The sequence below is a fragment of the Cetorhinus maximus genome, chromosome 5 (genome assembly GCF_964194155.1).
Source record: "Cetorhinus maximus chromosome 5, sCetMax3.hap1.1, whole genome shotgun sequence".
Taxonomy (NCBI): Eukaryota; Metazoa; Chordata; class Chondrichthyes; order Lamniformes; family Cetorhinidae; genus Cetorhinus; species Cetorhinus maximus.
In genome coordinates, this window is record NC_135883.1 from 65,938,481 (window position 1) to 65,951,875 (window position 13,395).

At 46.4% G+C, this 13,395-nt stretch overlaps 1 protein-coding gene across 1 annotated transcript in view; it reads left to right on the plus strand.

Annotated features, from left to right (window-relative positions):
* The first annotated feature begins 628 nt into the window (after positions 1-628).
* Positions 629-13,395, plus strand: part of hcrtr2 (hypocretin (orexin) receptor 2) — a 114,707-nt gene continuing 101,940 nt past the window's right edge. Inside the window, exon 1 of the mRNA XM_078542839.1 lies at positions 629-833. Coding sequence (XP_078398965.1) covers positions 629-833 — 205 coding nt within the window. The remainder of the gene's footprint in view (positions 834-13,395) is intronic.

Consider the following 13,395-nt stretch of genomic DNA (forward strand, 5'->3'; position numbering starts at 1 on the left):
TATTTGTGTGAGAGTACATGCCTCTCGGGTATATGTGTGAGAGTACATGCCTCTCGGGTATATGTGTGACAGTACATGCCTCTCGGGTATATGTGTGAGAGTACATGCCTCTCGGGTCTCCCGGTTAATATCTCTGCACTTTGAGACATCCGGATGAGCAGCCCGGCCGCAGCCAATCCCTTCACACTTACCTATTTGAGCATCAGTCATTTAAAGACTGTCCACCAGCTTTGAACAGCTTTCGGCTGGATCAGCTTTCAGCTTTCCAAAGTCGCGTTCGCTGCTCTCCCAGTCTTTGCAGTTGTTATCCAGAGTTAGAGGGGGATTTTCGACATCTACCCCTAGCAACCCTCCCTCCACCCGGGACTTTCAACCCATGTAGGGGTAAGTGGCCTTTCGGAGGTTGGTGAGAGATGCCGATTGGAAAGGCTGGTGGATGAAGTTTGCTGTGAGTGGTAAAGCGTCACGAGCACGCGAAGGTAAAACTTCCTCCTCCCACTTTCCTTAAATCGTGGAGCAGGATTTAGTCCTGTACTTTACAGCCTGCAGCAGCTCTCTGCACTGGGGGGGGGATGGAGTGATGTGGCCAGTCTGTGAGCAGAGGCTGCAATGAACAGAGCTGATGGAGATGAAGAGCGCAGGCACAAAGGATGATCACCTTCTTGGGCTCAATGAAAGCAACAGCAGCGCTCCGCTCACATCCAGCGCTGATTACGACGATGAGTTCATTCGGTACCTGTGGAAAGAGTATTTATATCCCAAGGAGTACGAGTGGTTTCTCATCATTGCTTATATTCTAGTGTTCATTGTGGCTCTGGTTGGAAACATATTGGGTGAGTAACACTTTCCTGCACTTTGCACCATTCGGTCGCTTCGCTCTAAGAGCTGGAACTGTACCTGGTTCGGGACTTAGACCTGTACCTTACAGCCTGCAGCAGCTCTCTGCTCCTGTACCTGGATCAGGACTTAGACCTGCACCTTACAGCCTGCAGCAGCTCTCTGCTCCTGTACCTGGATCAGGACTTAGACCTGTACCACAGACTGCAGCAGCTCTCTGCTCCTGTACCTGGATCAGGACTTAGACCTGTACCTCAGACTGCAGCAGTTCTCTGCTCCTGTACCTGGATCAGGACTTAAACCTGTACCTCAGACTGCAGCAGCTCTCTGCTCCTGTACCTGGATCAGGACTTAAACCTGTACCACAGACTGCAGCAGCTCTCTGCTCCTGTACCTGGATCAGGACTTAAACCTGTACCACAGACTGCAGGAGCTCTCTGCTCCTGTACCTGGATCAGGACTTAGACCTGTACCACAGACTGCAGCAGTTCTCTGCTCCTGTACCTGGATCAGGACTTAGACCTGTACCTCAGACTGCAGCAGCTCTTCCCCTTCTTTTGCTATTCAGTTAAAAGTGGCCAATGAATTGCAGCAGATCATCAGCAACCTTTAAGGAAAATCTACGGAAATGGAGCTGTTATATTTCAAAGCACTTTTCCTACAAATCAGTACCATTGCTGCACTAAAGCTTGTGGTACTGTAATTCGTATTCTTCACCTTAGACCCTGCATTAGTTTGTGATATGTCGTAGCTAGTTTTGCAGAGAAGCTGGTACCAATGTTTAGTGACCCGATTGGCCAGAAGTACAGAGAATGTTGAGATTATTTTTCAGACATATACACACACACACAAACACACACACATAAACATCTGTGTGTGAGAGCGATTTTCAAATCAAATGTGCCAAAACTCATTAAAAGTGTGCTGCACTGGCAAAATACTGTGGATGCTGGAAATCTGAAATGAAAACAGAAAACGCTGGACGTGCTCAGTTGGCCTGGCAGCATCTGTGGAAATAGATAAAGTGACCTTCCATGAAAGGTCACTGATGTGAAAGGCTTATTCTGTTTGGAGGAGTGTTGTGATGTGTGGTATGTTCATGCGGTCTTTGGTTGCAGAGAGCTGAGTGAGTGCCTTAAATATCAGGGAGTTGGACAGAATCAGAGAACTCAGCTATAAAGGGACAATTGGAGTCCCTACATGGAAATACCAAGTACTTAACAGAGTAGCTGGTGCTGCCTTTGCTCCTGTGTAGATGGCTTAGCCGACTGTGCTGAGGCTTTAGGGTCATAAAAAAAAAGAACTTTTATTCTTAATTCTGTCAGAGTATCGGGTTAAAGAGACATATTCGAAGAGTCAAAAGGTGACAGAAAACAGTGGATTCCCAAATCTGAGGTTTCTGTAAGATACAATTATACTCCTGGCTTCAAATTGATGCCAAACAGTTTCTGGTGTGCATGGATAGAAAAGAATCAGTAGAGTAGAGCTTGGGGGTCGGATTGGAGGCAAAATATCAAATCATTGGAAGGGTACGGAAATACAGTGATAGGGAAAGTGGAGGTTTCAATGGAAGGATGAGCTAGATGGGCCAAAAGGCCAATCTCATTGACACTTACATTGCGATTGTCTGACTCTCCAACAGAGAACATTGAGAAGTGTGAGACCCTCTCCCATAGACACCTTAACATCTAGCCTTGTGAAGACCACATTTCACAAATGTCCAAAATGGTCCATTGCACTCCCTGAAATGTTCACAAATTGATTTTTCAATCTTGTAGCTGAGAAAGTAAATGCTGCCACCCACTCTCTAATAACAGTAAAGATTAGTCACTCAGGAAGTGCAGTGACTGGACACGTGCACAGAATGATGCATACCACCAAAATGGGCTGAGGAAACCATTGCAAAGTGAGTTAAAATGTTGAAAACAGGGAGTAAGCACTCAGGGCAGTGTCATTAGATCTTTTAGTCACAGTGGTAGACTCCTCAATTTTCAAATATGTCCAAGCTGTAAGTTATTTCAAAGGTCACATTTTTTACAGCAAACCTTATGCTAAGGGATTTGATTATAATGGAGGAAGGGTGCATGCTGCTGCTGCCATTCTCTTGGCTGCTTTTGCAAAATCAACTTCACTGGATTGAACACTGTCCGGATGGCCGAAAACTGCCTCCCCCACAACATCTTAATGATGGGACAGAACGGCAGGGAGGTGGACAGAATAGGAAGCAAATCCTGCTTTCTAGATCCCACTCCCTCATGGGAAATCCTGTCCCATGTGCCCAAAGATATGCCAGTCAAGAATTGGTCTGTTCAGTCACTTGAAAACCCATAGCAGTAAGTCATGACCCTGAGTAGATGTCATCCTCGAATTGAAGGGCAGCTGACAATGAGGATTATGGAGTAAGGTGAGGAGATGGGTCCCAAGAACTACCTCAGCCAGTACTCACACAGTTAGCCTTAATTTGCAGCACACATTTAGCCAGCTAAACTAACTGGCCCCACATTTAATCTTTCAGACACTTGAAATTCCTATGTAGACAATGCATGCTCTTTTCAGGTCAGCGCTCCCACTCTTCCCCAGCTCCCTGACCAAGGACAGGTAAGGGCAGTTAAGCCCACATGCTGAACTTTGCACAACCCTGCAGTGAAATAGGTCTCCCAGTATGTCTTCATAAGTGTCACATTTTACAAATACCATTTTAGTATGGTAGAAATAGTATCGCAGCAGCCACTGACTGACAAAATTATTGAGCCTTGATTCTTAACCATTTTGGAGCAACGGTATAAATACATCACGGTTTCCCTTCTTATCTACAGGTTGCTGTACTGAAGTTGCTGATTTACTGCTTCAAGGGATCAGGCTGTTTACTGACTGCCCCACTTTGTTTTCTAATTTCTTGTTTCTGTTGGTTCTGGTTGCAGCTCATACCTGGCACTGTTGCTTTGTCCCCAGGTAAAGGATGAGCTAGATGGGACTAAAGGCCTGCTCATTTGTACTTATCTTGTGGTGGTTGGATTCTGAAGCAATCTCCATTGAAAGAGGAAAGACCACCTCCTACAGACATCCTGTCTGTGCCACAACTGGGAGTTTTTGGTCATAGGATGAATCAGCTCAGAATCCATTGCAGGTTGGAGGGCAGCCAGGACTGACAGAACAAAAAGGAGGTACAGTGTCTTTGTGACCTTAGGAGGGGTACCGGAGGAAGATTATCCTATAAACTGTGAGGGTTGGAGGGGCAGAATGTATTTGGATTGTGGGAAGAGGTCAAGAGAACAGAATCCTTCTGTAAAGAAGGCAAAGTGACTTTTGACATAGTTTTTGGGGAAGTGAAAGTTTGGTTCTGCATAGTTCTGGCCACCAAAACACAAAGACATACAACTGTTGGAGGCAGTGGAAAAAACTACAATAATGCTTCCCAGTGTTGGATGTCTGAATTGTAAGGAAAAACTAAAGGGATTTAGTCAGTGGGTTCAATTTTGAAAGAAGGCATCAAACATGAGTTTATAGAGGCATATAAAACAAAACCTGTCATGCATAAGGTAAATCTGGATAATTACTTTAAGCTAAATCATATTAGTGCCCCGCAGGTTCAAACTAATAAAAAATACACTTAGGATGGGATGACAGAAAGTTTTTCTTCACACAAAGAGCGGTCACTACAATGAATGGAACCCTGGAATCATTAAACATCTACCTTCTTAGAGCAGAGAAGCTGAAGAGAAGGTTTAATGGAGGTCTGATAAACAGAGGTCACAGATTCAAGGTAATTGGAAAAAGAATCAGCGGTGACATGAGATTTTTTTCAGTGCAATGAGTTGTTCTGATCTAGAATGCACTACCTAACAGGGCGGTGGAAGCAAGTTCAATGACAGCAACTTAAATAGAATTGGATTAACACTTGAAGGGGAAAATATTGCAGTGCTTTGGGGAAAGGGCAGGGAAGTGGGACTAATTGGATACTCTTTCAAAGAGCTGGCACAGGCACGATGGGTCAAATGGCCTCTAACCATACTGCAACCATTTTATTTTATTCTTTCAGAGGATGTGGGCTTCCCTGGCTAAGCCAGCATTTATTGCCCATCCCTAATTGCCCTTGAGAAGGTGGTAGTGAGTCGCCTTCTTGAACCGCTGCAGTCAAATGTGGTCAGATCTGGATTGGACAATGAAGACATTATTTAACTCCCATTTTAACCCCCTGAAGGTCTACATCTTGTCATTATTTTATTTACATTATAAATGTCTATACCCAGACTTAGAATGAGAACCTCCAACATAATAAACTTGCCAAGAGGTTAAAAACAAAAAACTACTGCGGATGCTGGAAATCCAAAACAAAAACAGAATTACCTGGAAAAACTCAGCAAGTCTGGCAGCATCGGCGGAGAAGAAAAGAATCGACGTTTGGAGTCCTCATGACCCTTCAACAGAACGGTTCAGCAACTGGTAGAACCAGTTCTGCCGAAGGGTCATGAGGACTCGAAACGTCGACTCTTTTCTTCTCCGCCGATGCTGCCAGACCTGCTGAGTTTTTCCAGGTAATTCTTTTTGTTTTGCCAAGAGGTTACACCTTTCTGTTCAGTGGCACTGCAGTATCTTCGCTCGGCGCGGCTGAAATTACAGATAAATTTACATGGAGTATTTCCATTGCACATGCGGACATAGGAAATTATAATGAAAAGGGATAGGATAGACTTTTCAATATATTAATAACTTTTAACTAAAGGCTTGCTGAAGCAACATTTTGATTGGTGTTCCCAGCACAAAGGGAAAACAGGACAATTGCTTCCTTTCAGTCTCTGGGGGTTTACATGTGACTAATTTAAGACTCCAAGGGCAAGCAGATCGCCGATACCAGCATTTGCAACATCGTCCGAGTAAAGAGCGGGGACGACAGACTCCCATTCATTATCATCACCGCCAGGACCAGATTGAATGAAGCACCAGGAGCCATTGGGACGCTTTGCAGTCACAGCGATCGACCACGTTTCTTTTTATTGCACTCACTTTCCAAATGCACAGATCCGGTGGTAAACTGCAACTTGTGTTGTTCGCATATAAGGAATAGATTTTAAACAACTTTAAGCCACATTAGCAAACTGGCAGTGAATCTGTTTTAAAGCTGCTGTTAATACGATCAATATAAAACTCAAGCTCATTAAGACCTAGCCTATTGGCCGAATAAAAACGACTGGAAAGGGATGTGAGAACGAGCACTTGAACCCTGAACACACGAGCTGCTGTAAGAGCAGCACTAAATTGGATTCAGTCTTCACTTCGACCCTCTAGGATTTTTGGAATGGGTATCGAGCTTAGGAAATAATGAAGTAAAAGTCCGTGTACAGATAAACGTTGCTTTGCAGTTAAGCTGTGTAATACGTGCCGGCAATGAGAAATGAACTTCAATCACCTTCAACTAACTGCTCTAAACCTTTCGAGGTTTCAGATCTTGCTGCCGTGGGTTGGTGAATTTTAATGGAAAGAGGAAGGTAAGGAGCAACAAGACTGTCCGCTGGGTGAGGTTCCCGGTGGGATGGCTATGGATTGGGCAGGAAGTTCCGCAGGGGAACATCGACACACCGTCACAAGGAGGGCAGACTTGGTAACGTTGAAAACTAGCGTCTATTTCGGCAGGAAATGAAAGAAATGTATGACTGGAAGGCATGCTCAAGGCTAGCTGGTGTTAGCCAGGGCTACTATCGCAGCTGTTGAAGTTTATGGTGAAGTTAGATGGAGAAGATTCGTGCCGAACATAAACGCCAGTGTAGAGCAGCTGGGCTGAATGGCCTGATTCCGCACTGTACCCACTGTATAATTCAGGTTGTTGTAAGAGTGGCATGAACAGTTTAGTTTCAGGCAGTACCCTGGTGCTATGAATTGCTTGGATCATAACGGGCATAAGTTTATTCCAATTGCACACCAGCAACTTTCACTAAGATTAACTTGAATTCATACAAGATTCATGGCGTGGTGTAATAGCTCCTGTGATGGCTGCCCATTTCCGCTTTCACAGCCTCAACTAACACATTACAGAAGGCAGGTGACTGGAAGTTGACTTCCCCGTATCTGTATGCTATTTGAGGAGTAGCTCGTTGTTATGGGTGGCCAAATTTACAATTCGTGATAGAGTTGATCTGCAGACAGCTTTCTAAGTGGAAACATTAAGTTTATTTACAATATACTCAGCAGCAACTACACCTATGCTTTCAACTCCAATTCTATCTCGTTACTGACTGCGGAGGTAGCCCGTGCTAATCTCCTATCAGGTACTACAGATCATGGGATGTTTCCCAACAAGTATTATTCTTAAAGGTACATTACACACTAAACAAAACCATAATTACTACACTTGTGGATGATTTCACATGTGAGATCCTAGAATGGAAGTGACAGTGGGTGTGGAGGCCATAAATACTAGTCAATAGCCTGGATAGTGTGTGTTCTTGTGTGGTTTAAATGCCATGTGTCACTGCAGGCAGTCCATGATGTCTGTCCTGGTATGGCATATGAACTGACAGTCTTTTCTCTTTTTACAGATTTCTTAGAGGAAGCAAAACATAATTTTATCCTCGAGGCAGCAGCCCAAAATACGCTTCAGTATCAAAAGCAATATAAAAATATAATTCTAAATACAAATATAAAAAGACAGCATTAGAGACACACTGACTGAGGGAAACTTAGATATCAGGTTAGAGATGGGATTAGAAAGACTATGTCGGGATAACGGGATAAGTAAGGAAGAACCAGGTGATGTAACTAGCAACCAGCAATGCTCATACATTCAGATATCATGAGGCCATCTTCAAAAAGGATAATGCTGCTTTTGCAGCAACTGCAATGATTGAAATTGATCCTTAGATGATACTGAGGGCAGCTACAGTCTTCCTCTGTCATGCGTTCAGCTCTCTGTCACTGTGACCAAACTTGGTACCAACGTGTCTGTCTTTCAGACTGCTACTGGCGCCATACCAACATCCGTGACAGCTGCAGTGGAGGTTTGCACACCTAGAGTAGATGAAGCCTCTCGTGACTAATTCCCCCATTTGCTGCCAATATGATATGGTGGCAAAGCAAGATGTGATTGATGCAACTGGAGCAAAATTGCAAACCAGTATTAGTGAACAAGGAACCTTAGGCTGAGACAATCTGAGGCAGAGGTGGCAAATTTTGCAGAAGTGGGAAGCACTGCAGTACCTGGATACACCTCAGTGATGTGTATTAATATAAATAAAACAATTAACAAGGTGGTTTAAACAGAACCAAACTACATTGAATGCTGGAAATCTGGGGCTGAATTTTTGAACGGGCAGGTGCGTGCCCGACCCGATCGGGCGTGAAATCACGCGAGATGACGTCGGGATGCTCGTGCGATATTTTGGTCGGTGGGTGCGTGCGGGTGTCAGCTGCACCTGCCATCAATTAAAAGGCCACTTAAGGCCATTAAAAAGGCAATTCACCAAGATTTCACACTGCCCATGCAATTTCGCACTCGTTGCACAGGCAAAGCGGGCAAGCAGGCAGCCGACGTTTCGCAAAACCTCATACAAGGGTGAGATAAAAAGGGTCAGCCGCATTGCCAGTGTTAGTGATGAGGAGTTTTGGAGATAGTTTGCTGCTGGTTGCTTATTGGTAATTGGCAGCTTCACCTCTGTTTGGGGCATCATTGTTAGCATTTCCAGGCTGCATGTGAGGACTCATTGGTGTCTCCAAGGCTCCTGGGGGATTTTGAGCATGTGGACCCTTCCAGGTATCAGACAGCCATCCCTTACCCTGATAAGGAGGATTGTGGTCTCCACTGAGGAGGGAGAGAGGGGCAGAAGGGAGAGGAGGGCTGGTGTCCCAATGCAGCTTCCTGGGGACGGACCTGTGGGAGAAGAGGCGCAGGCACAAGGGGTGCAGGGCCAACAGCAAGTCCAAGGCATTAGGGGCCGTAGAAGACTCCACTCTCCTGCTGCCAGGGTTTATAGGTGGCGATGCAGTCATCTCAATATGTCCGAGGTACAATGCTGAAGGGGGCTCCGTCTCTCAAGGAAGAATGTGACCTCCATTTGTCAGATGATTGGGCTCGAGATCAGCTCCAACTGTGTGGGTGGACACCCCATGCTAGTGGCTCTGAAGGTCACAGTGACCCCCAACTTCAATGCCTCTGGCTCTTTCCAGGGCTCAGTGGGGGATCTGTGTAGAGTGTCCCAATCAGGCTGGGAGGGAGTGGCCAGTGCCACAGCTGGCATCTCCTCAGTCATCGCAACCTCATCAAATGCCACAGTCACGGGCAGAGAGGAGCTGCTGCCATCATCCAGAGCGCCCTGAGAGGAACCGCAGAGACAACAAGCAGGTCATGCAACAATGTGAGGTTTCTCTGGACCTCTCTGATCGTCGTTGATGGACGGGCACCTAGTTGGGATACTGGGTGCCTCATCCATCTCCCACACTGACACTGACCAGCTGAGTTCAGTGCCTGTGTGAGGGCTTGCAGGACCGAGCGCAGCCCCATGAACCCCTGATTCTGCCCCTGGAGCTGCACCGCCATGAGAGCTGCTATCACAGTGTTTGTGCTCCGCATGGACTCCTCCATCACAGAGACCATGGCACGCAGACCCTCATGGATCTCCTCCAGACCCTCCCACAAATCTCACTGGACGTTCAGCAACTGCTGCCTAATGGACAACTCCAGAGGCTCATCATCTGCCTTTGACCCAGCATCGTCCTGTCCCCAGCAGTCCTCCAACTGTCAGCGCCCTGGACTCAGCCTCTGCCTGCTCCTCAAGTGACTGTGAGGTGTACTCACCAATGTCCACCGAGATATTAGCTGCCGATCTCATGCCTACCGAGGTGCTGGTATCTACACTGGTGCCTGCTTCAGAGAGCGAGTGTGAAGCAGGTGCAGATGAAGTCTGGCTGTCCTCTGGCATTAGGGGTGGCCCTTCTGGGTCATGAGATTGAGTGTGTGCTGGCGGATCTAAGGGAGAGCAATGACATGTCATTAGTTTAAGTCATCACTCTGTCACTGTGCATATCAGGCACCCTGGTGAGACAATGGAGATCTGCATCATGGTGCCATAGTCTTTCAATGATCAACGGGGACTCCAGGTTTGAGGCTTCCATCAATGAAGAAACTACACTAGAATGGTTGCACAATCTGAAACTCTCGCCTCTGTGCACTGTGCTCTTACCTTCATCTGACATCCACGCCCAGTTGCACGGGGTACATGCAGGCTCTCCAGCTCCAGGGCGTCCTGCTGGAACCTGGTCAGCAGCAGCAGATTGGGTGGGCCTCGACCTTTCCGGGACCCCTCTGATTGGTTATGGCTTGTCTTCTCCTGAAAGGTCAGAGGAGCATTGACTAGTCCACTCTCTACCTGCAGCTCCATTGCAGCCTGGCCAACCTCAGCTGAGGAACACCTTGCAGGGCACATCCGAGTTGTGGCCCTCTAGGTGCAAGGCACTCAGTCCAAGCAGCCAGGACTCACCCCCTTGGCCAGCTCCGGCGTCATTGACAGTTGGCACTCAGACTCTAACACCCCTGAGCTCCACAGGGGGACAACCAGCCCTTAACACTTCACCACACTGATCCATGCCAACATGGTACTCACCCTCCTGAGCGCAGCAGGTCATTGAACCTCTTGCAGCACTGCACCCATGTGCACCGCACAACGCCATGGCTGCTGACCTGGGCTGCCACCTTCTCCCAGGCTTTCTTCGTCAGGTGTGGTGGCCTCCTCCTTCTGTCCCTGGTACAAGGGTGTCCCTCCTGGCAGCCACTTCCTCCAGGAGGACTGTGAGGCACTCGTCCGAAAAGCGGGGGGCCAAGTGCCCACCCCACCTGCCTGGTGTTTCCAGCCACTGCCCGAGGCCATAAGTACCATCTCCGCAACTCAGACTGTATGCTTTTTAGCTGGCAGCCTTCAAGCGGCTGCCTGTGCAGTTTTTAAACTGGTTGCTGGGTCACCATTGGACCAGGCGGCTGACATGACCCTGCCCCCACCTGACCCTTCCCGACCATTGGGAAGCCATGTTTCATGCTGGGCCAGCATGAAATCGCGATTGTGGGCTGATCGCGGTGGGGGGTGGGCCTGTGTCCCAGCCGCTCCCGGGCCTGCCGATCATCCCTGCCCGCTAAGCTGAAATTCAGCTCCTGAAATAAGAACAGAAAACACTGAGAATAGTCAGCAGGTCAGTCAGCACATGTAGTGAGGGAAACAGAGTTAACAGCCAGAAGTTTCCAAACCACCCCCCACCCCCCTCCCCCGCCAACCCGTGGCGGATTTCTCCACGGCGGGGCTGACGAGCCATTGAAATCTCCGGAAGATCCCGCCGATGTGAGTGGCTGGAAGATTCTACCAAATGTTTCAGATTGATGGCATTTCACCAGAACTGGAAGTTAGAGATGCAACAGGTTTTAAGCAAGTACATGGGGTGGGGAAAGGGGAATGTGCAGAAAGAACTAAAGGGAAGATCTATGACAGGGTGAAAGGCAAGAGAGATTAAATGACAAAAGGGCTGATGGTGCAAGATAAAAATGGAATGGTCATGGGACGTGTAAAGAAGGAAAAGTTGGGGGGTTTAATTGAAAATCAGAAATCATTACCAAGATTTGCTGTCTGAAAATGGGAGCAGTGGTTATTATCTGAAATTGTTAAATGCCATGTTGAGTCTGGGAGACGGGAGAAGGGAGTGAACAGGAGAAGGGGCATGTGGGAGAGGCAGCGAGTGGGAGAGGGTGAGTGAGCAGGAGGGTTAGAGAGGGAAGCTGTGATCAGGAGAGACAATAAGCAGGAATAAGTTAAAGGAGTTAAGTTATTAGGAGTTAGTAAGTTATTACAGTAACTGTGCACAAGGTATACTTTTATTGTTTTTTATGTTTTTGTACCAAGATACCTTTCTAAGAAATAAATCACAATGAATCTTCAAGTATTTTTTAAATCCTGCTTGCATCCCAATTAAAATTTTCCAAAATCCCAATTGGCCCTGACTAATTTTCTAGTGAATTCCACTGCCTTAGAGGGTGTGATAAAGTGTTAAAATGGTAGCTACAGGAGCCAGTGGATTTACTGTATATATTGGTTGACAGCCTAGCCTCAGAAATGGAATTGGAGTAAAGGAAGGAAACAGTTGGAGATTAACTGTGCGGTGATGAAGGAAGGGTGGAAATTGGAGGCCGAGTTGATGAAATTTTCAAGTTTGAGATGAGGGCAGGAAACAACATTGATGCAGTCATCAATGTATCAGAAAAAGAGGTGAGGGAGAGGTACTGAATTGGACTGGTTCCAAGAATATTCCACATATCTCACATAGCTACAATTCATACAGGTTCCCATAGCAATCCCTTTTATTTGCAGGACATTGTTATATGGAAGAATGTGTTAAGCCAGGCACAGGAGGGTGGTGGTGGATGAGAACTAGCTGGGTCTCAATTCAAGGAAGAAGTGGCGAGACCTCAGTGTTTGACAAGTGGCCATTGCTAAGTTTGCAGCTGCCATGCAACAATCGAGTGGGACAACGAGGATAGTATGTATAAGGACGATAAATTGGAATGTGTAAAGGGAAAAGTTGTTTATTTGAGAGGATATTATGGGAGTTCTCATCATTTTTGTATCTTCATCCTCTTTCTTGTAGAATAGTGCAATGGTGGAAGAATGCTAGTCTGAGAGACTGTGACATAATCACTCCTTCTATGGCCATAGCCAGCTTTATATCACACAACGGGGTTGTTGAACCTAGAAGACGGCTGGTTTTTAATGGGCTTGCACAATCTATGCAGTGAGAGATGGGGGAGGCAACCACACCCATCAGATGCAAGTATTCTGCTGAATGTCAACCTAGAATTCAGAACTGGAGCCTCTGGTCTCTACTCTGGAGTGATGTTTGAGCCATGGACCTACTGATTCGGATGTGGGAATGCCACTAAAAAGTCAAAGGCTCAGTCCAGTGTCCTGTTACAGAAATAGATTTACACTCAACTGAAAAAACTTGTCAACTGTAAGTTGATAAAATAATATTTCTTGGTACCTTACTAACTCTACTGGATGTGGCACTGTCAAATCATCAACCTGTTGCGCTTCCACTTGCTGTGACTTCCGTTTGAATTGATTTTGTCTCTTGACCACAAGATTGTGCTGTTTGCAGCTCACCACTGTTTTGCCAACATGTTCTGAGCATGCTCCAAGCACTCAACCCACACTGTGTTTTCAGTGAAGTGGTGCTACAAAAGGTCTGCTCAGCGAGTCAGTACCATTTGCCTCATGGTACTTGTGTTGTGCGAGCTTTCAGAGTAATGTAGATGCATCATAAACTGGGGCTGTAGTGTATAAGGGAAGACCTGCTGCTTGGTGACAAAACAATTCTAACTTTACATGCCTCGTATAACATTGTGGAAACATTGACAATGGTTAAATCTGTTAATCCCATCTCAATCCCAAATTATGCAGCAGCAAAACAGTCGATCAATTCCAACTATTTCTAACCTGAATGTTGACAATGCAGGTACCATCCTGATATTATGCACAGTATGTGAAAAGGGAGAGAAGTATAATTTACTCAGAGAAATTGAAATGAATTTGA